The 24,437-nt window shown below is 49.5% G+C and overlaps 1 protein-coding gene across 1 annotated transcript in view; it reads left to right on the plus strand.

The window, feature by feature from the left end:
- Window positions 1-24,437, plus strand: part of LOC144499490 (uncharacterized) — a 201,429-nt gene that overhangs the window by 95,829 nt on the left and 81,163 nt on the right. Inside the window, exons 3-13 of the mRNA XM_078221483.1 lie at window positions 580-669; window positions 755-799; window positions 10,417-10,461; window positions 10,547-10,609; window positions 13,664-13,717; window positions 14,111-14,137; window positions 15,301-15,375; window positions 15,486-15,548; window positions 18,687-18,722; window positions 20,011-20,052; window positions 21,091-21,174. Coding sequence (XP_078077609.1) covers window positions 580-669; window positions 755-799; window positions 10,417-10,461; window positions 10,547-10,609; window positions 13,664-13,717; window positions 14,111-14,137; window positions 15,301-15,375; window positions 15,486-15,548; window positions 18,687-18,722; window positions 20,011-20,052; window positions 21,091-21,174 — 624 coding nt within the window. The remainder of the gene's footprint in view (window positions 1-579; window positions 670-754; window positions 800-10,416; window positions 10,462-10,546; window positions 10,610-13,663; window positions 13,718-14,110; window positions 14,138-15,300; window positions 15,376-15,485; window positions 15,549-18,686; window positions 18,723-20,010; window positions 20,053-21,090; window positions 21,175-24,437) is intronic.

Below are 24,437 nucleotides of genomic sequence, written 5' to 3' on the forward strand. Positions count from 1 at the left end.
CCATCCATTGGTGCGTTTGGGAGGCTTCACAAATTGATACTTGACTTGTTTGGCCATGTAATGGCGCACCTTCCTTGGCCAACAAATCCTGGTCGGACCCGGAGCTTCTGTCTCAGAGACAGGGACAATAACCCACTGCACCATACGATGTCCTGGTGTAACTGTGGGCTATTTTCATTTTATTCCGATTCTGCAATAAATGTATGTAGGATCGCTGTGATCCTCCTGGTATTTTGAACTCTATAAGCCAGTTATTTGGGAGTCAGTGACTATTATATGATCAGCGGACCGAGGATAACTGGAATAATTCAGTCCACAGTGTGAAACAATTGATTTTGTCCTTATTCTTACACGATTGCCAGTATAAATTCCTATGTCAACATTTATAATGGAAGCTGCCTATGTAAACTTGTCACGTTACATTTCAGCACCTCTACTGGACAGACGGTGTCATTGCAGTGAAATGCCACCCACAGTTTGCGGATTAGTAAACTGTACCCTCAGACTGTGTTTCTCTGTAAGCTCCACAATGGCGATTATTGATGAATTCACCGATTGAATGGATTTATTGATTTCCAGGGTACAGTCGGTTTGCCTGGTTTTGAGGGACCAATAGGACTGCCGGGATTCCCAGGAGTGGAAGGTCCAGTTGGCCCAGTGGGACTGAAGGTAACTGCAGTCAGATTGTCCAGAGGTTTGTTTCTGAGCACGGTTACGCTGCATTTCGTAACAAAACCTCCCCTTTGTATTTCAGGGTGACGTTGGTGAACTGGGCTTAACGGGAAAGAAAGGAATCCGGGTATGTATTGTGGATGATCCACATCCAATGTGGGGAACATTCCAGACCATTGGGAACAGGAAATGATTGAACCATCTGGGATCTGAAGAGAGCAGAGGCTGGAAATCTGAATCAAAAATAGAAACCAAAACAGGAAGCACAGAGTCGTAAATATAGAGAGAACGGGAATGCAGTGAGGGCGCAGAAACTGAGACAGCAACGCACACCGCTAATACAGAAACACTCACACTCACCCACACTGACACACACACTCACACTGACACTCACACACACACTGACACTCACTCACACTCACACTGACACTCACACTGACACTCACACACACACTGACACTCACTCACACTCACACTGACACTCACACACACACTCACACACACACTGACACACACACTGACACTCACTCACACTCACACTGACACTCACACTGACACTCACACACACACTGACACTCACTCACACTCACACTGACACTCACACACACACTCACACACACACTGACACTCACACTGACACTCACTCACTGACACTCACTGACACACACAGTGAGGGCGCAGAAACTGAGACAGCAACGCACACCGCTAATACAGAAACACTCACACTCACACTGACACACACACTCACACTGACACACACACTCACACTGACACACACAGTGAGGGCGCAGAAACTGAGACAGCAACGCACACCGCTAATACAGAAACACTCACACTCACACTGACACACACACTCACACTGACACACACACTCACACTGACACACACACTCACACTGACACACACACTCACACTGACACACACACTCACACTGACACTCACTCACTGACACTCACACTGACACACACAGTGAGGGCGCAGAAACTGAGACAGCAACGCACACCGCTAATACAGAAACACTCACACTGACACTGACACTGACACACACACACACTCACACTCACACTCACACACTCACAGTCACACACACACTGACACTCACACACACACTGACACTCACACACACACTGACACTCACACACTCACAGTCACACACACACTGACACACACACACACACTGACACTCACACACTCAGTCACACTCACACTGACACACACACTGACACTCACACTCACACTGACACTCACACACACTCACACACACTCACACTGACACTCACACTCACACTCACACTGACACACTCATACTCACACACACACTCACACTCACACACACACTCACATTCACACTGACACACTCACACTCACTCACACACACACTGCCACTCACACACTCACACTGACACTCACTGACACACTCACACTGACACTCACTGACACACACACTCACACTGACACTCACACACTCACACACACACTGACACTCACACACACTCACTCTCAAACTGACACACTCACTCACTCACACACACACACTGACACTCACACACTCAGTCACACACACACTGGCACTCACACTGACACTCACACACTCACAGTCACACACACACTGGCACTCACACTGACACACACACTGACACTCACACTCACACTGACACTCACACACACTCACACACACTCACACTGACACTCACACTGACACTCACACTCACACTGACACACTCATACTCACACACACACTGACACACACACACTCACATTCACACTGACACACTCACACTCACTCACTCACACACTCACACTCACACTGACACTCACTGACACACTCACACTGACACTCACTGACACACACACTCACACTGACACTCACACACTCACACACACACTGACACTCACACACACTCACTCTCACACTCACACTGACACACTCACTCACTCACACACACACACTGACACACACTCACACTCACTCACACACTCACACTCACTCAAACACTCACACTCACACACACTGACACTCACACACACACACTGACACTCACTCACTGACACTCACTGACACTCACTGACACACACAGTGAGGGCGCAGAAACTGAGACAGCAACGCACACCGCTAATACAGAAACACTCACACTGACACACACACTCACACTGACACTCACACACTCACAGTCACACACACACTGACACTTACACACACACTGACACTCACACACACACTGACACTCACACACTCACAGTCACACACACACTGACACACACACACACACTGACACTCACACACTCAGTCACACACACACTGGCACTCACACTGACACACACACTGACACTCACACTCACACTGACACTCACACACACTCACACACACTCACACACTCACACTGACACTCACACTCACACTCACACTGACACACTCATACTCACACACACACTCACACTCACACACACACTCACATTCACACTGACACACTCACACTCACTCACACACACACTGCCACTCACACACTCACACTGACACTCACTGACACACTCACACTGACACTCACTGACACACACACTCACACTGACACTCACACACTCACACACACACTGACACTCACACACACTCACTCTCAAACTGACACACTCACTCACTCACACACACACACTGACACTCACACACTCAGTCACACACACACTGGCACTCACACTGACACACACACTGACACTCACACTGACACTCACACACTCACAGTCACACACACACTGGCACTCACACTGACACACACACTGACACTCACACTCACACTGACACTCACACACACTCACACACACTCACACTGACACTCACACTCACACTCACACTGACACACTCATACTCACACACTCATACTCACACACACACTGACACACACACACTCACATTCACACTGACACACTCACACTCACTCACTCACACACTCACACTGACACTCACTGACACACTCACACTGACACTCACTGACACACACACTCACACTGACACTCACACACTCACACACACACTGACACTCACACACACTCACTCTCACACTCACACTGACACACTCACTCACTCACACACACACACTGACACACACTCACACTCACTCACACACTCACACTCACTCAAACACTCACACTCACACTCACTCAAACACTCACACTCACACTGACACTCACACACACACACTGACACTCACTCACTGACACTCACTGACACTCACTGACACACACAATTAGGGCGCAGAAACTGAGACAGCAACGCACACCGCTAATACAGAAACACTCACTCACACTGACACACACACTCACACTGACACACACACTCACACACACTCACACTGACACTCACACACTCACACACACACTGACACTCACACACACACTGACACTCACACACTCACACACACACTGACACACACACACACACTGACACTCACACACTCAGTCACACACACACTGGCACTCACACTGACACACACACTGACACTCACACTCACACTGACACTCACACACACTCACACACACTCACACACTCACACTGACACTCACACTCACACTGACACACTCATACTCACACACACACTCACACTCACACACACACTCACATTCACACTGACACACTCACACTCACTCACACACACACTGCCACTCACACACTCACACTGACACTCACTGACACACTCACACTGACACTCACTGACACACACACTCACACTGACACTCACACACTCACACACACACTGACACTCACACACACTCACTCTCACACTGACACACTCACTCACTCACACACACACACTGACACTCACACACTCAGTCACACACACACTGGCACTCACACTGACACACACACTGACACTCACACACACACTGACACTCACACACTCACACTGACACACACACTCACACTGACACACACACTCACACTGACACTCACACACTCACACTCAGGATCTGGTGTCCCACCAGCGCATTCACAACTGACACTCACACACACACTCACACACACACTGACACACACACACTGACACTCACACACACACTCACACTCACACTGACACTCACACTCACACACACACTGACACTCACTCACTGACACTCACTGACTCACACAGTGAGGGCGCAGAAACTGAGACAGCAACGCACACCGCTAATACAGAAACACTCACTCACACTGACACACACACTCACACTGACACACACACTCACACTGACACACACACTCACACACACTCACACTGACACACACACTCACACACACTCACACTGACACACACACTCACACTGACACTCACACTCACACTGACACACACACTCACACTGACACACACACTCACACACACTCACACTGACACACACACTCACACTGACACTCACACACTCACACACACACTGACACTCACTCACTGACACTCACTGACACACACAATTAGGGCGCAGAAACTGAGACAGCAACGCACACCGCTAATACAGAAACACTCACACTGACACTGACACTGACACACACACACACTCACACACTCACACTGACACTCACACACTCACAGTCACACACACACTGACACTCACACACTCACAGTCACACACACTGACACTGACACTGACACACACACACACTCACACTCACACTGACACTCACACACTCACAGTCACACACACACTGACACTCACACACACACTGACACTCACACACTCACAGTCACACACACACTGACACTCACACACACACTGACACTCACACACTCACAGTCACACACACTGGCACTCACACTGACACACACACTGACACTCACACTCACACTGACACTCACACTCACACTGACACTCACACACTCACAGTCACACACACACTGACACTCACACACTCACAGTCACACACACTGACACTGACACTGACACACACACACACTCACACTCACACTGACACTCACACACTCACAGTCACACACACACTGACACTCACACACACACTGACACTCACACACTCACAGTCACACACACACTGACACTCACACACACACTGACACTCACACACTCACAGTCACACACACTGGCACTCACACTGACACACACACTGACACTCACACTCACACTGACACTCACACACACTCACACACTCACACTGACACTCACACTCACACTCACACTCACACTGACACACTCATACTCACACACACACTCACACACACACTCACATTCACGCTGACACACTCACACTCACTCACACACACACTGCCGCTCACACACTCACACTCACACTGACACTCACTGACACACTCACACTGACACTCACTGACACACTCACACACACACTGACACTCACACACACTCACTCTCACACTCACACTGACACACTCACTCACTCACACACACACTGACACACACTCACACTCACTCACACACTCACACTCACTCACACACACTCTCACACTCACTCACACTGACACTCACACACTGACACTCACGCACACACTCACACTGACACTCACTGACACACTCACACTGACACTCACTGACACACTCACACTCATACTCACACACACACTGACACTCACTGACACACTCACTCTCACACTAACACTGACACATTCACTCACGCACACACACACACTGACACTCACACTCACTCACTCACACTCACACTCACACTGACACTCACTGACACACACACACACTGACACTCACTGACACACTCACACACTCACTCCCACTCACACTGACACTCACTGACACACTCACACTCACACACACACACACACTCACACACTCACACTGACACTCACTGACACACTCACACTGACACTCACTGACACACTCACACACTCACTCCCACTCACACTGACACTCACTGACACACTCACACACACACACACACACACACTCACACACACTCACACACTCACACTCACACTCTCACACACACTCACACTCACACTGACACTCACACACTCACACTCACACTGACACACACACACACTGACACTCACTGACACACTCACACACTCACTCCCACTCACACTGACACTCACTGACACACTCACACACACACACACACTCACACACACTCACACTCACACACACACACACTCACACTCACACACTCACATTAACACTCACACTCACACTGACACTCACTGACACACTCACACACACACACACACGCTCACACACACTCTCACACACACTCTCACACTCATACACTGACACACACACACACACACACTGACACATACACACACACTCACTCACTCTCACACTGACACATACACACACACTCACACACACACACACTCACACACTGACACATACACACACACTCTCACACTGACACATATACACACACACACTCACACACTCTCACACTGACACATACACAGACTCTCACACACACACTCTCACACACACACTCTCACACTCACATGCTGACAGATACACACACATGCACACACTCACACATTGATACACACACATTCACACACTGAAGCTCACACACGGATACACTCATACACACACACACACACTCTCATGCACTCTCACACACTCTCACACTCTCACACTGACACACACATTGACACACACATTGACACACACACACTGACACACACACACACACTCACACGCACACACGCACACACTCACACGCACACACTCTCACACTCTCACACTGACACACACATTGACACACACATTGACACACACACACTGACACACACACACACTCACACACACACATTTACACACACACACATACACACACACACACTCACACACACACTCTCACACTAACACACACACACAGACACACACACACACTGACACACACACACACACTGACACACATACACACACACATACACACACACACTCTCACACTAACACACTGACACACACACACTCACACTCACTGACAAACACACACACACGCACACTCACACACTCATATGTGCACACGTATAAACATGCATTTCATCTGCAAGCTCAAACATACAAACACACGGACACATTCTGACACACACTCATCAGCACGGCGTCCGTTACCATCCCTCACCCCGACAGCCACAGCGGGTTTTGGTGTTGGGGGTGGGTGTTGGGTGTTGGGGGCGGGTATTGGGTGTTGGGGACGGGTGTTGGGGGTGGGTGTTGGGGGCGGATGTTGGGTGTTGGGGGCGGGTGTTGGGTGTTGGGGGCGGGTGTTGGATGTTGGGGGCGGGTATTGGGTGTTGGGGACGGGTGTTGGATGTTGTGGACGGGTTTTGGGTGTTGGGGGTGGGTGTTGGGTGTTGGGGGTGGGTGTTGGGGACGGGTGTTGGGGGTGGGTGTTGGGGACGGGTGTTGGGGGTGGGTGTTGGGGGTGGGTGTTGGGGGTGGGTGTTGGGGGCGGATGTTGGGTGTTGGGGGCAGGTGTTGGGTCTTGAGGGCGGGTGTTGGGGGCGGGTGTTGGGGGGGTGCTGGGGGCTGGTGTTGGAGGCGGGTGTCGGGGGTGGGTGTTGGGGTGGATGTTGGGGGTGGGTGTTGGGGTTAGGTGTTGGGCGCAGGTGTTGGGGGTGGGTGTTTGGGGAGGGGGTTGGGGCGGGTGTTGGGAGCAGGTGTTTGGGGGTGGTTGTTGGGTGTTGGGGGCGGGTGTTGGGTGCTGGCCGTTGGGGTGGGCGTTGGGGGTGGGGGTGTTGGGTGTTGAGGGCGGTTGTTGGGGGCGGGGCGGTTGTTGGGGGCGGGGGTTGGGGCGGGAGTTGGGGGTGGGCATTGGGTGTTGAAGGCAGGTGTTGGGGGCGGGTGTTGAGTAGCTTTTGGGGGGTATTGGGGTGTGTTTTGGGGCGGGTTCTGGGGCGGGGTTTGGGTGCGTTTTGGGGTGGGTTTTGGGGGGGTTTTGGGGCAGGTTTTGGGGGGGTTTTGGAGGGTTTCGGTGGGTTTTGGGGTGGGTTTTCGGAGGGTTTTGGGGGGTTTTGGGTGGGTTTTAGGCGGGGTTTGGGGGTTTTCGGGCAGGTTTTTGAAGGGTTTTGGGTGGGTGATGGCGGGGTTTTGGGACGGGATTTGGGGTGGGCTTTGGGGAGGTTTGGGTGGGTTTTGGGGTGGGTTTTGTGTAGGTTTTGGGGGATTTTGGGTGGGTTTTGGGAGGGTTTCGGGGGATTTTGGGTCGGCTTTGGGGTGGGTTTTTGGGTGGGTTTTAGGTGGGGTTTGGGGGGTTTTGGGGCAGGTTTTTGGAGGGTTTTGGGGTGGGTGATTGGGGGGCTTTGGGGCTGGTTTTGGTGTGGGTTTTGGGGGTGTTTTGGGGTCGATTATGGGGGCTTTTGGGGTGGGTTTTGGGGTGGATTTTGGGGGTGTTTTGGGTGGGTTTTGGGGTGGGATTTGGGGTGGGTTTTGGGGTGGGTTTAGGGTGGGTTGAGCGTGGGTTTTGGGGTGGGTTTAGGGGGGTTTGGGGTGGGTTTTGGGGTGGGTTTTATGGTGGGTTTTGGGGTGGCTTTTGGGGAGGTTCTGGGGTGTGTTTTAGGGTGGGTTTTGGGGTGGGTTTAGGGGGGTTGGGGGTGGGTTTTGGGGTGGGTTTAGGGGGGTTGAGGGTGGGTTTTGGGGTGGGTTTTGGGGAGGTTCTGTGGTGGGTTTTAGGGTGGGTTTTGGGGTGGGTTTAGGGGGAGTTTGGGGTGGGTTTTGGGGTGGGTTTTGAGGTGGGTTTTGGGGAGGGTTTTGGGGTGGGTTTAGGAAGGATTTGGGGAGGGGTTTTGGGGTGGGTTTTGGCATGGGTTTGGGGAGGGGTTTTGGGGTGGGTTTTGGCGTGGGTTTGGGGAGGGGTTTTGGGGTGGGTTTTGGGAGGGCTTGGGGAGGGGTTTTGGTGTGACTTTGGGGAGGGGTTTTGGGGTGGGTTTTGGGGAGGGTTTTGGGGAGGGTTTTGGGGGGATTTTGGGGTGGGTTTAGGGGGGTTTGGGGTGGATTTTGAGGTGGGTTTTGGGGTGGGTTTAGGGGGGGTTGGGGTGGATTTTGAGGTGGGTTTTGGGGTGGGTTTAGGGAGGAGTTTTGAGGTGGGTTTTGGGGTGTGTTTCGAGGGGCTTTTGAGGTGGGTTTTGGGGGGTTTGGGTTGGGTTTGGGTGGGTTTTGGGGGTGTTTTGGAGTGGGTTTCGGGATGGGTCTTGCGGTATGTTTTTGGGGTGGATTTTGGGGTGGGTTTTGGGGTGGATTTTGGGGCGGGTTTTGGGGCGAGTTTTGGGATGGGTTTTTGGAGGGTTTTGGGGTGGGTTTAGGGGGTGTTGGGGTGGGTTTTGCAGTGGGTTTTTGGGGTTTGTTTTGGGGGGTTTTGAACCCCGGGCTTTGGGCTTTGGGGTGGGTTTATGGGGAGTTTGGGGTGGGTTTATGGGGGGTTTTGGGGTGGGTTTGAACCTGCCTTTATCTTTCTCTGCTCCAGTCTCTCCGCATTAACTCTCAACCCTGGGAACGTTCTGGTAAATCTCCCCCCACACCGTCTCCGAGTTCTTGATCCTTCTTTAAGTGTGGTGCCCATATTGGGCTGAGTGCCCCAGCTGGAGCAGTGCTCTATGAATGATAACAGCTTTCCATCCAGGTTGTCCAGCGCTCTGACAGTAAAGTTACCACAGAATGTTGGGGAAAAGCCCAAAGTGATTCCATTCCACATTTTAGACAAGAAGAAAGGAGAGACGTCAGCTTTGGGGTCGATGATAAAAAGAAAATAACTGGGAAAGTTCCCTATGTCTGAAGAACTTTATTAACGAGTGTTTTATCATTAATCTTCACTCACAGGGTCCAGCTGGTTCTCCAGGCTTTCCTGGGACCCCAGGGTTACCGGTAAGTATAATACCTCCCGTTACTCACCCTGCAGACACGGAGCACTCCCAGCCAGACACTCACTGACAGGTTTCCTCATTCACAGGGTTTACCAGGACAAGATGGACCACCCGGAACTGCAGGAATCCCTGGGTGTAACGGGACAAAGGTAAGCTTTGGTTTCAATTGGGTTTGATGCAACTTTATAGAATGTTCCAGCACAGAACACGGCCATTCAACCCGTCTAACCCAAGCAAGTATGATTCACCACCCTCCGAATCGCTCCTCCCATCATGTTCTTTCATTTTTTCGATGGACATGGGTGTCTCTGGCTGGCCAGCATTTACTGCCCATTCCCAGTCACCCTTGAGTGAACCAGAGGGGTTTTTCCGACAATCGACAATGGTTCCATGGTCAGCAGCAGATTCATAATTCCAGATTCTTTTTATTGAATTTAAATTCCGCCATCTGCCTTGGTGGGATTTGAACCCGGCTACCCAGAACATTGGCTGAGTTTCTGGGTTAATAGTCTGGCCATAATACCACTGGGCCATCACCTCCCCCTCCCTCGGTCACTAGCCAGGCCAGCATTTATTGCCCATCCCTAATTGCCTTGAGAAAGTGGTGGTGAGCTGCCTTCTTGAACCCGCTGCAGTCCATTTGCTGTAGGTACACCCACAGTGCTGTTAGGGAGAGAGTTCCAGGATTACTATCCCACCCAGTCTAATCCCACTCTCCCCCTCACTCCCCGCACCCTTTAACATAAGAACATAAGAACTAGGAGCAGGAGTAGGCCATCTGGCCCCTCGAGCCTGCTCCGCCATTCAATAAGATCATGGCTGATCTTTTTGTGGACTCAGCTCCACTTACCCGCCCGCTCACCATAACCCTTAATTCCTTTACTGTTCAAAAATGTATCTATCCTTGCCTTAAAAACATTCAATGAGGTAGCCTCAACTGCTTCACTGGGCAGGGAATTCCACAGATTCACAACCCTTTGAACATAGAACATAGAACATAGAACATTACAGCGCAGAACAGGCCCTTCGGCCCACGATGTTGCACCGACCAGTTAAAAAAAAAACTGTGACCCTCCAACCTAAACCAATTTCTTTTCGTCCATGAACCTATCTACGGATCTCTTAAACGCCCCCAAACTAGGCGCATTTACTACTGATGCTTTGTGTGAAGAAGTTCCTCCTCAACTCAGTCCTAAATCTGCTTCCCCTTATTTTGGGGCTATGCCCCCTAGTTCTAGTTTCACCCGCCAGTGGAAACAACTTCCCTGCTTCTATCTTATCTATTCCCTTCATAATCTTATATGTTTCTATAAGATCTCCCCTCATTCTTCTGAATTCCAATGAGTATAGCCCCAGTCTACTCAGTCTCTCCTCATAAGCCAACCCTCTCAACTCCGGAATCAACCTAGTGAATCTCCCTCCTCTGCATCCCCTCCAGTGCCAGTATATCCTTTCTCAAGTAAGGAGACCAAAACTGTATACAGTATTACAGATGTGGCCTCACCAGCACCTTATACAGCTGCAACATAACCTCGCTGTTTTTAAACTCCATCCCTCTAGCAATGAAGGACAAAATTACATTTACCTTCTTAATTACCTGCTGCACCTGCAAACCAACTCCTTGAGATTCCTGCACAAGGACACCCAGGTCCCTCTGCACAGCAGCATGCTGCAATTTTTTACCATTTAAATAATAGTCCATTTTGCTGTTATTCCTACCAAAATGGATGACCTCACATTTACCAACATTGTACTCCATCTGCCAGACCCTCGCCCACTCACTTAGACTATCGATATCCCTTTGCAGACTTTCAACATCCTCTGCACACTTTGCTCTGCCACTCATCTTAGTGTCATCTGCGAATTTTGGCACACTACACTTGGTCCCCAACTCCAAATCATCTATGTAAATCGTAAACACTTGCGGTCCCAACACTGATCCCTGAGGCACACCACTAGTCACTGATCGCCAACCAGAAAAACATCCATTTACTCCCACTCTTTGCTTTCTGTTAGTTAACCAATCCTCTATCCATGCTAATACATTACCCGTAACACTGTGCACCTTTATCTTATGTAGCAGTCTTTGGTGCGGCACCTTGTCAAATGCCTTCTGGAAATCCAGATGCACCACATCCACAGGTTCCCCATTGTCCACTGCACTTGTAATGTTCTCAAAGGTTCCACCAAATTAGTCAAACATGACCTTCCCTTCATGAACCCATGCTGCGTCTTCCCAATGGGACAATTTATATCCAGATGTCTCGCTATTTCTTCCTTTATGATAGATCCAAGTATTTTCCTCACGACAGAAGTGAGGCTAACCGGCCTATAGTTACCCGCCTTTTGTTTACCTCTTTTTTTAAACAGTGGCGCCTCATTTGCATTTAATATCCCACCCAGTCTAATCCCACTCTCCCGCTCACTCCCCACACCCTTTAATATCCCACCCAGTCTAATCCCACTCTCCCGCTCACTCCCCACACCCTTTAATATCCCACCCAGTCTAATCCCACTCTCCCGCTCACTCCCCACACCCTTTAATACCCCACCCAGTCTAATCCCACTCTCCCGCTCACTCCCCACACCCTTTAATACCCCACCCAGTCTAATCCCACTCTCCCCCTCACTCCCCGCACCCTTTAATATCCCACCCAGTCTAATCCCACTCTCCCGCTCACTCCCCACACCCTTTAATATCCCACCCAGTCTAATCCCACTCTCCCGCTCACTCCCTGCACCCTTTAATATCCCACCCAGTCTAATCCCACTCTCCCCCTCACTCCCCACACCCTTTAATATCCCACCCAGTCTAATCCCACTCTCCCCCTCACTCCCCACACCCTTTAATATCCCACACAGTCTAATCCCACTCTCCCCCTCACCCCCTGCATTGTTTAATATCCCACGCAGTCTAATCCCACTCTCCCCCTCACTCCCCACACCCTTTAATATCCCACACAGTCTAATCCCACTCTCCCCCTCACCCCCTGCATTGTTTAATATCCCACCCAGTCTAATCCCACTCTCCCCCTCACTCCCCGCACCCTTTAATATCCCACCCAGTCTAATCCCACTCTCTTTTTGGTTTTGAACTCTTGAATGAAGATAATTTTCGGGGAGAGCTGAGCCAGTCTCTGATTGGTAAGATGTTTTTAAGATGGATGGAGATTGATGAGTGTGGAATGTTGTGTTTTGTTTAGGGTGAGCGAGGGCCGCTGGGACCCCCTGGATTACCAGGTTTTCAAGGAACTCCAGTAAGTTGCTGCCAGCTCCGGCTTACTTTGTCATTTGAGATTTCTGGTGGGGAGATTGGGGGTGAGGTGGGTGGGGGGGGTGTGAGGGTGTGCGGGGGTGTGGGGGTGGGAGCGGTGGTGGTGGGGCGGGGGGATGTGTGGGTACTGGGTTGGGGGTTTGGGGGGTGTGGGGGGTGGATGGAGGGGATGGGGGGTATGGGGGTGGATGGAGGAGGTGGGGGGTATGGGGTGGTGAATGGGGGGTTTGGGGGTGTGATGGTGTAGATGGGGGATGTGGGGGAGTGGATAAGGGGGTGTGGGGGGGTGGGGGGTGGATGGGGGCTGTGGGGGGTATGGGGGGGAGTACAGAGTGCGTGAGTGTTATTTTCACAATGCTGCAATATTGTTTTCCAGGGACAACCCGGAATTTCAGGGAACAAGGTAAAAAGCAATCACGCTTGCCAGTTTTTGTTTAAAATTCGTGTGTGAGGAACCAATCAGGAATAATTTCTCCCTCCGCCTTCCCCCTCATTCTCTCATCCATGTTCCCATCATGTGCAGGCTTCCCACAGAGAACTCATCATTGCACAATCCAGAGGGATAGGACAAGGCCATTCTGCCCTTTAATCCTGCTCCACCATTCAGTCAGATACCTCTCCCTATCTTCTGTCCATATCCCTCGATGCGATCACCCAGACACCAATCATCAGACTCTGATGTTTATTGTGTTTTATGAATTGATAAATGCAGGCATGTTCCCCTCAGCTGCTCCCAGCGATGGGGAGTTCCACATTCTCCTCACTCTTTGACCTGAATTTGCCTCTGGTTCCTTCCCGACATTCTGAAAGACCCCAGAGTCAGGCTGTATGTAAAGCCGGTGCGATTGTGTGTAACAGAGGCTGTGACTCCTTCCAAACAATCTAACTCTGCAGTTTACATAACCGAGGGGAGGTTATAGAATCTTTCAGCAATGAAGGAGGCCATTCATCCCCTCATTCTATATTGGTTCTATCCAATTAATCCCATTCCCTGCTTTTCCCCCACAGCCTGGCAAAATATTTCCACTTGAAGTATTTACCCAATTCCCTTCTGAAAGTTATTATTGAACCTGCTTCCACCGCCCTTTCAGGCAGCACCTTCCAGATCACAACAACTCGCTGTGTGTCAAATAAATTATCCTCATCTCCCCCTCTGCTTCTTTTACCAATTATTTTGGCCAGAATATTCCAGTTAATATTCCTGCAAGTGAGGATGGGGAATTTGGCGTTCAGCCACATCTGTGTTCAGTGCAGCGGGACTGGAGAATCCCGCCGGCGCGAATGGCTAGAAAATTCCGGCCCTTAAATCTCTGGTTATTGACTCTCCTGCCTTGGGAACCGTCTCTCCTTATTTACTCTATCAAAACCCTCTGTGATTTTGAGCATCTCTGTAATCTCTCCCTTAACCTCCCTGCTCCAAAGGGAATATTTCCAACTTCTCCTGGTGAATCTCCTCTGCTCCATCTCCAAGATCTCACCATCCTTCAGATTTATGTTTCGTGTCTACATTGAAGGTAAAAGTTCACTTCAGGTCCACTAATCTTTTGATGATTTTGTTTAAAACAGGGAGACCCAGGTGATATCATCGGGGTTTCAGTGTTGAAGGGAGAGCGAGGATTCCCTGGACCCCCGGGACTAGAGGTGAGTTTTGGTCTCTGAGTATTTCTGGAAACATCCATCCTACCAGCCAATATCTGACCATCTCCCCTCACCTCCTCAGTGCTCAGACATTTTGTCTCTTTTAACCACAGGGTGCGCTGGGGATTCCTGGAACCGTCGGCCCCATTGGTCCACCCGGCTATCCTGGCTCTTCGGTGAGTCTCTTATTTCCATCGCCGAGTGGTTTGTGGTTGAATCTGGTATGGGCACGTTGGTTCTGGTGACACAGGGAGAGGGAGAGAGGAGAGATCACATCACCCAGTGTCCAATTCGAGATCAGGAAATGGTGAACTGTTTGATTATCTTTGAAGGAGCTGATTGGTTGGCTACAGTGCCAGTGGGGAGCCTATCCAACCTGGATCACTGATCGGAAATCCACCGGGAAGTCAGTTTCTCTCCATGCTGTCAACACTTGATCCAAAGATGACTCCTCAGGAATGGTTCCCTTTGGGCATCGGGTCTTTGTTCCGAATTCCAATGAGAAGGAGGACTTTCTGATCAGATTATTTTGTGGATGGATTACCCAGGGACCTGAATAACAGCGCAGGCTCCACATGGCAAACAGACTCCCGGCTTTCCAGGGAACAGTGCTGAGGGTTTTCACTGGGGAACGTGTAGCTAAAGATATTTCCACATCGGGAAAATATTGATCCGTGTTAGATCCACGTTTCTCCTTTCGGTCTTCAGTTTCTGAGTGTTATTGTCCAGCCATGAGGCAGAGATGTGAAAGTGCTGACTGAGACACAGGCTGTTGGAGGGAACCTATTATTCCTCCTCTACCCGAGGATCCCCCCAGGACGTTGTGGAGATCTCCCCTGCTTGTTCCCAGATCAATGGGATCTTCCCATTCCACAGGGGAATGCCATTCGGTGATGCTCCAGCAGCAATGGCCAATCACCTGCTGCATTTCCTGGTGTTTCAGGTTGTGCTGTAGTTTGCCTGATCCTCAGTGATCTGGTTTGTTGTGAGGTTGGGCTGGAGGCAGGAATCACAGCCAGGTTTGTATCTGTGCTCCCTCCATAATCCCAAATCCCAGCTTTTCCCCAGCCCAAAACTTTCTTTCTCAGGAATAATCTGGTTTGAGCGGAGAAATGAAGATGCAGGAGAGAAAATCCCCCTGCTGGGGAGAAGCTGCAAGGACAGGTCTTTGGAACAATTCAGATAGATCAGATTCCCAGACCTAGTGGGTCCAATACACAGATCCAGTGGATCCAAATCCCAGATTCAGTGGATTCGATATACAGATCCAGTGGATCCAATGCACAGATACAGTGGATCTGGTTCACAGATCCAGTGGATCTGATGTACAGATCCAGTGGATCCAATACTCAAATCCAGTGGATTCAATACACAGATCCAGTGAATCTGATGCACAGATCCAGTAGATCCAATGCACAGATCCAGTGGATCCAATGCACAGACGCAGTGGATCTGATACATAGATCCAATGGATTTGATATACAGATCCAGTGGATCCGATGCACAGGTCCAGTGGGTCGACTGCATAGATCCAGTGAATGACGCTCCACATTGGTGCTGAAATCTCACAAACTTAGTTTTTACACTGTAGTCACGAGATCGAGAATGTGATAACGACTTCCTTCTGTTCACCTTTTCCTCAGCTCCCTGCACAGGAATTCCCTCAATATCTCCAAATAAATGATGCTGGAGAAATTAATGGGATCGAAAGCTGATAAATGCCTCGAGTCTGACAATCTACATCCCAGGGTGCGAAAGGGAGTGGTCGCAGAAATAGTGGATGTGTTGGTTGTCATCTTCCAAAATTCTGTAGATTCTGGAACAGTCCCGGCAGATTGGAGATGGCAAATGTAACGCCGCTATTTAAAAATGGAGGGAGGGAGAAAACAGGGAATTACAGAGTGGTTAGCCCAACACCAGGAATAGAGGAAATACTGGAGTCTATTATAAAGAATGCACAACAGGACATTTATAACATGTCAATGGGATTGGACAAAGTCAACATGGATTTATGAAAGGGAAATTTTATTTAACAAACGAACTGATGTTTTTTTGAGGGCATAACTAGTAGATAGATAAGGGAGGACCAGTGGAGGTGGTGCATTTGGATTTTCAGAAAGCCTTTGATAAAGTCCCACATCAAAGGTTAGAATCAAAATTAAAATACATAGAATTGGAGATAATATATTGGCATGAATTGAGATTTGGTTAGTAAACAGGAAACAGAGAGTAGGAATAAATGGGTCTTTTTCAAAGGGGCAGGTGGTGACTAGGGGTTCCCACAGGACCAGTGGTTGGGCCCCAGCTATTCACAATATACATCAATGATTTGGATCAGGGAACCAAAAGTAATATTTCCAAGTTTGTTGATGACATGTCAGGGCTGGACAGACTGGATACAGGTACGTTGTTCCCTCTGACAGTGGGGGAGAGCTTCAGGGGGTGTCTAGATCGAGGGGACACAGTGTCAGGATGCAGGGTTGGCCATTTAGGGCTGAGATGAGGAGAAATTTCTTCATTCAGAAGGTGGTATGGTAGCACAGTGGTTAGCACTGCTGCTTTACAGCTCCAGGGTCCTGGGTTCGATTCCCGGCTCGGGTCACTGTCTGTGTGGAGTTTGCACATTCTCCTCGTGTCTGCGTGGGTTTCCTCCGGGTGCTCCGGTTTCCTCCCACAGTCCAAAGATGTGCGGGTTAGGTTGATTGGCCAGGTTAAAAAAAAATTGCCCCTTAGAGTCCTGAGATGCGTAGGTTAGTGGGATTAGCGGGTAAATATGTGGGGGTAGGGCCTGGGTGGGATTGTGGTCAGTGCAGACTCGATGGGCCAAATGGCCTCCTTCTGCACTGTAGGGTTTCTATGATTTCTATGTGGTGAACCTGTGGAAGTCTCTACCACAGAAAGCTGTGGAGGCCAAATCCCTGAATATACTTAGGAAGGAAACAGATAGATTTCTAGATTCTAAAGGTATCGAGGGGTATGGGGAGAGTGTGGAAGTATGGCATTGAGATAGAGAATCAGCAATAATAATGTTGAATGGTGGAGGAGGCTCAAAGGGTCGAATTGCTTACTCCAGCTCCTATTTTCTCTGTTTCTCTGTTTCTATCTCTCTCTCTCCTCCTTTAAAATGTCCGCACAAAACATCTCCATTTGGCCCAGATTGTGGTCACTTGTACCTAATGTGGCCTCATATTGATTGGTGTGAACTTGATAAAATCTCCTGTGCCGCACCTTGGGATATTTTAGTACATTAAAGACGCTATATAAATGCACACTGCTATTATAAAGTCTGTTTTGTTTTGTTGTTGTTGTTGTAGGGCCCTCCAGGTATCCCTGGACCTCCAGGACCAAAGGTAAAGGATTCCACTCGAACCCGAGGATATAATCGATATTATTGATATTACTGAATTCATTAACATTATCCATATTGCTGATGGCATTATTAATGTGATCCATATTACCTATAGCATTAATATAAACGATATTGCTGGTAATATTATTATGAATATTACTAATAGCATTAATATTATTTATACTATTGTTGGTTTCCTTCACTCTGTGTAAGCTGATGGATTTAGAACAAATTCCTTAGGGTTGTATCGTTTCACTGGAGGCTGAAGAGGGTTGGGGGTGAGGGGGGTGGGGGAGGCTGGGCCGGGTGGGGTGAGTGGGTGGGGTTGATGGGAGTTGGGGGTGCGGGGGGGGAGTGGGGTTGGTGGGGGTGAGGGTGGGGTGAGGGGTTGGGGTTGGTGAGGGTGGGAGTGGGGTGCGGGGGTGAGGGGGTGGGGTTGGTGGGAGTGGGGGTGAGGGGATGGGGTTGATGGGGGTGCTGCTGCTTTTCTGGCTCCGTCTTCCTCGCCACGCAGAAAACCCTTCAGTTAGCAAACATCTTCCATCCTGCCAACATGCTCGAGCCAGCAATCCACTTGACGAGTCCTGCCATACTTGGGAGATTGTCTTTGAGATGTGTGGTGATTGTCCCTTTAAGGGCAGCACTGCAGAGTAAAGGTCACTTGGCTTGGGTGACCAATGGAGATTCAGGGTGTGGAATCACCCAATGGTGAGTAAGGCTCCGAGGCAGAGACAGACCCTCACTCTGCAGTGCTGCCCTTAAAGGGACACTCACCACAAGGCCACATTCAGGATTCCCGTTGACAAGATACCCAGAACACGCCACACAGAGAAACATGATGCTTGTTGAAGCCAAAACAGAAGTAGTTAGATATTGCACAGCAGACGAAGGGGATCAAAGGGTATGGGGGAGACAGGCAGGATCAGGTTACTGAGTTGGATGATCAGAGTGAATGGCAGAGCAGGTGCGAAGGGCCGAGTGGCCTCCTCTTGCTCCTATTTTCTATGTTTCCCTTCTTGACAGCTGTCAGTTATCCAGCAAAATGTAGAGAGGACAGGCCTCAATAAATCAACATCTTACCCTCAGGGTTAGCGTTGCTGTTATTGGCCACTCATTTGGAGAGTCACTGAAAGGTGTGGGTATTGAATTCCGTGATATCCGGATCTTATTGGTTATTCAGATTGAAATCAGCGATATTTCTGACATTGAAATGTGAATATTGATACGATTCCTGTTCTCCAAGCTTGCTGCCAGCAGCCCACATTAACTCTGTTTCTGTTTATCATCAGGGGAACATGGGAGTGCAGTTTTACGGACCAAAGGGTCTGAAGGTGAGGAATCCGCACGGTTATGTCGGAATTTCTTTAAACAAACAGGACGATTCGCCCAATAAAACACCAACTAATAAACACCAATCGACATCAGATTAAAAATCTGCCCAGGCTCCCTGTGCAGCTTCCTGCCGGAGGGGAGGCGGCAGTGTGAGGGGGAGGGAGGAGGAGGGAGAGGGACAGGTGGAGAAGGGAGGGGAAGGGGAGGGAGGAGGGGGAGGGAGAGGAGGGGGAGAGAGGAGGAGGAGAGAGAGTGTGGGGGAGGAGAGGGGGGAGAGGGAGAGAAGGGGGAGGGAGGGAGAGAGAGAGGACAGGGAGGGAGAGGAGGGGGAGGGAGAGGAATGGGGAGCAGGGAGCGATGGGGATAGGGGAGGGATCGGGATAGGGGAGCGATGGGGATAGGAGATGGATGGGGATAGGGGAGGGATGGGGATAGGGGAGGGATGGGGATAGGGGAGGGATGGGGATAGGGGAATGATGGGGATAGGGGAGCGATGGGGATAGGGGAGGGATGGGGATAGGGGAAGGATGGGGATAGGGAGGGATGGGGATAGAGGAGGGATGGGGATAGGGGAATGATGGGGATAGGGGAGCGATGGGGATAGGGGAGGGATGGGGATAGGGGAAGGATGGAGATAGGGAGGGATAGGGAGCGATGGGGATAGGGGAAGGATGGGGATAGGGGAGGGATGGGGATAGGGGAGGGATGGGGATTGGGGAGCGATGGGGATAGGGGAGCGATGGGGTTTGGGGAGCGATGGGGATAGGGGAGGGATGGGGATAGGGGAAGGATGGGGATAGAGGAGGGATGGGGATAGGGGAAGGATGGGGATAGGGGAGGGATGGGGATAGGGGAGGGATGGGAGATGGAGGCGGAGGGGATGTGAAGAGGGGACTCTAAAGGTTAAGGGAGGATAGTGGAGGGAGAAAGATGGAATAGCTGGAACATTTTCTCCGCTTCCTGATTTGAGTTTCTGTGCTGGGAGTCACGCTGCTGCAGACAGAGTTAGCTATTCTGTTTTGTCTGTGTTTTTGCAGGGTGAGACTGGAGTTCAGGGACCCCCCGGTCCACCTGGGGCAGAGCTGACAGGAGGAACAACCAAAATCCTCATCGGCGAAAAGGTTTGTTCATTGAAACATGTTGCTTTGTTGGACCATTTTCCAGGAGAGTTAAATCCACAGCAGCATCTGGCTCATCCTTGTTGTAATTTCTCTCTAAGGGATCACAGCATGACATCACTAGAAGGGAAATGTGTCAACGGATCCAGTCTTAGTTTCACTTTTGCTTTGAGCAGACCACAGGAACACCACTCTGATGTTTTCAAACCAAAAACAAAGAACAGTACAGCACAGGAACAGGCCCTTCGGTCCACCAAGCCTGTGCCGATCATGTTGTCCTACCTAGACCAACTGCCTGTATCACTCTATTCCCCGTTTGTTCATGTGCCTATCCAGATAAGTCTTAAATGCGGCTAATGTATCTGCCTCAAACACCTCACTTGGCAGCGCATTCCAGTCCCCCACCACCCTCTGTGTAAAAAGCTTCACCCGCACAAAGGTTGGTGGATTTGCAGATATCGATGAGGACCATCAGAGGATACAGCAGGATATAGATCAGTTGGAGACTTGGGCGGAGAAATGGCAGATGGAGTTTAATCTGGACAAATGTGGGGTAATGCATTTTGGAAGGTCTAATACAGATAGGAAATATACAGGAAATGGCAGAACCCTGAAGAGTATTGATAGGCAGAGGGATCTGGGTGTCCAGCTACACAGGTCACTGAAAGTGGCAATGCAGGTGGAGAAGGTAGTCAAGAAGCCATACGGCATGCTTGCCTTCATCGATCGGGGTATTGAATTTAAAAATTGGCAAGTCATGTTGCAGCTTTATAGAACCTTAGTTAGGCCGCACTTGGAATATAGTGTTCAATTCTGGTCGCCACACTACCAGAAGGATGTGGAGGCTTTGGAGAGGGGACAGAAAAGATTTACCAGGATGTTGCCTGGTATGGAGGGCATTAGCTATGAGGAGAGGTTGGAGAAACTTGGTTTGTTTTCACTGGAGCGACGGAGGTTGAGGGGAGACCTGATAGAAGTCTACAAGATTATGAGAGGCATGGACAGAGTGGATAGTCAGAAGCTTTTTCCCAGGGTGGAAGAGTCAATTACTCGGGGGCACAGGTTTAAGGTGAGGGGCAAGGTTTAAAGGAGATGTACGAGGCAGATTTTTTACACAGAGGGTGGTGGGTGCCTGGAACTCATTGCCGGAGGAGGTAGTGGAAGCGGATACGGTAGTGACTTTTAAGGGGCGTCTTGACAAGTACATGAATAGGATGGGATTAGAGGGATACGGTCCCCGGAAGGGTAGGGGGTTTTAGTTAAGTCGGGCAGCATGGTCGGTGCAGGCTTGGAGGGCTGAAGGGCCTGTTCCTGTGCTGTAATTTTCTTTGTTCTTTGTTCTTTGTTCTACTGAACCTTTCCCCCCCCCCTCACCTTGAACTTGTGCCCCCTGTAATTGTCATTTCTGACCTGGGAAAAAGCTTCCAACTGTTCACCCTATCTATACCCCTCATAATTTTATAAACTTCTATTAGGTCACCCCTCTGCCTTCGTCTTTCCAGGGAGAACAATCCCAATTTATTCAATCTCTCCTCATAGCTAATACCCTCCATACCAGGCAACATCCTGGTAAACCTCTTCTGCACTCTCTCCAAAGCCTCCGCGTCCTTCTGTTGGTGTGACGACCAGAATTGGACACAGTATTCCAAATGTGGCCTAACCAATGTTTTATACAACTGTAACATGATTTGCCAACTTTTATACTCGATGCCCCGGCTGATGAAGGCAAGCGTGCCAGATACATTCTTCACCACCTTTTCCACCTGTGCTGCCACTTTTAAGGCTCTGTGGGCCTGTACTCCCAGATCTCTCTGTGTTTATGCTCCTGATGATTCTGCCATTTATTTTATAGCTCCCACCTGAATTGGATCCATCAAAATGCATCACCTCGTACTTGTCTGGGTTAAATTCCATCTAAGAAGTCTCACAACACCAGGTTAAAGTCCAACAGGTTTATTCCATCTGCCATTTTTCCACCCAATTTTCCAGCCTATCTATATCCTGCTGTGTTCTCTGACAATCTTCATCACTATCCACAACTCCAGCAATCTTAGCATCATCTGCAAACTTGCTAATCAGACCAGTTACGTTTTCTTCCAAGTCATTCACGCTTTCTTGCCATGTGTAATAAATAAACCCACAACATGTTGACCAATCCCGGTGAATGATTGGTGTCTTCTGTCCTGTCCAGAAAATAAACCCAAGGCATTGGATCAATAATAGCTGGGAATTGTCAAAGACAGAATGTTAACTTCAAGTTCAAACTGATCACAGTAAACCTCTGCATGAACAAATCACTCCATTGAGAATTATCCATCCAATGTCCATTTAATCTGACACTGAATTTAATTGGAGCTTTGCAATCCCATTCCAGTATCAGCCAGGATTGAATGGCGGAGCAGACTCGATGGGCCGAGTGGCCTAATTCTGCTCCTATATCTAATGGTCCTTTGGTCAGCAGGTCATCAATTAATCTTAAACATTGATAAAAAGTTTACATTTTAAAATGTATTCTTTTCCTTTGTGCCGATTTCCCCTTTCTTAATTCAATCATCCCTTCCCTCTCTTTATTTCACTTTCTGTCCCCGATTTGACTCTAATTCATCCAATTTCCCTTCCTGTTGTTCCTCTGTTTCTTTCTCAATCTTTAAACCTGATTGGTTATGGAGACAGATTGTTGGTCCCATTCTTCGCTGAGGTGTCAGAGGAGCAGTTGCCCTGGCGTTGCTGTTATCAGCTCACACTCCCAGAGAATGATAGCACAAGGCATGATGAAGCAGAGGGTTGAAGGAACCGTTGAGGAGGAGCAACACTCCTGAAAGATCTGGGCTAAGGTTTCCGCAGATGAATCCCTTCCAATGCAAACCAGTTCCTCTGGTTCTGGACAAAGTGAGACTGTTTGTCCTGGTCAACATTATCTCATCCTTCTAGAACCCTAACAACAGTAATCACATCACTCTCAGAATTCTCTTTCCCACTGAATACAAGTTCAATTAAATCACTGCCGATTTCACCCAACTATTCCCTCTCCAGTCTGTTGAAAGAGAATGGTTTGAGTATTTGAACATTCTTATTCACTGACTGTTACCAGTTGCCAGTTCCTGAATCGTGGAATATTTACACTCTGAATTCCCGATACTTTTTGATGTAATTCACCAATAATTTCAGTAGGAGGAGAGATCAGCTCGTATCACACAGAGGGCTGGGATAATGAGCTGACACGTTCAGGTGACGGGCGCAATCATTACAAAAAGGTTCTGCTGCCT

The sequence above is a fragment of the Mustelus asterias genome, chromosome 10, assembly GCF_964213995.1.
Source record: "Mustelus asterias chromosome 10, sMusAst1.hap1.1, whole genome shotgun sequence".
NCBI lineage: Eukaryota > Metazoa > Chordata > Chondrichthyes > Carcharhiniformes > Triakidae > Mustelus > Mustelus asterias.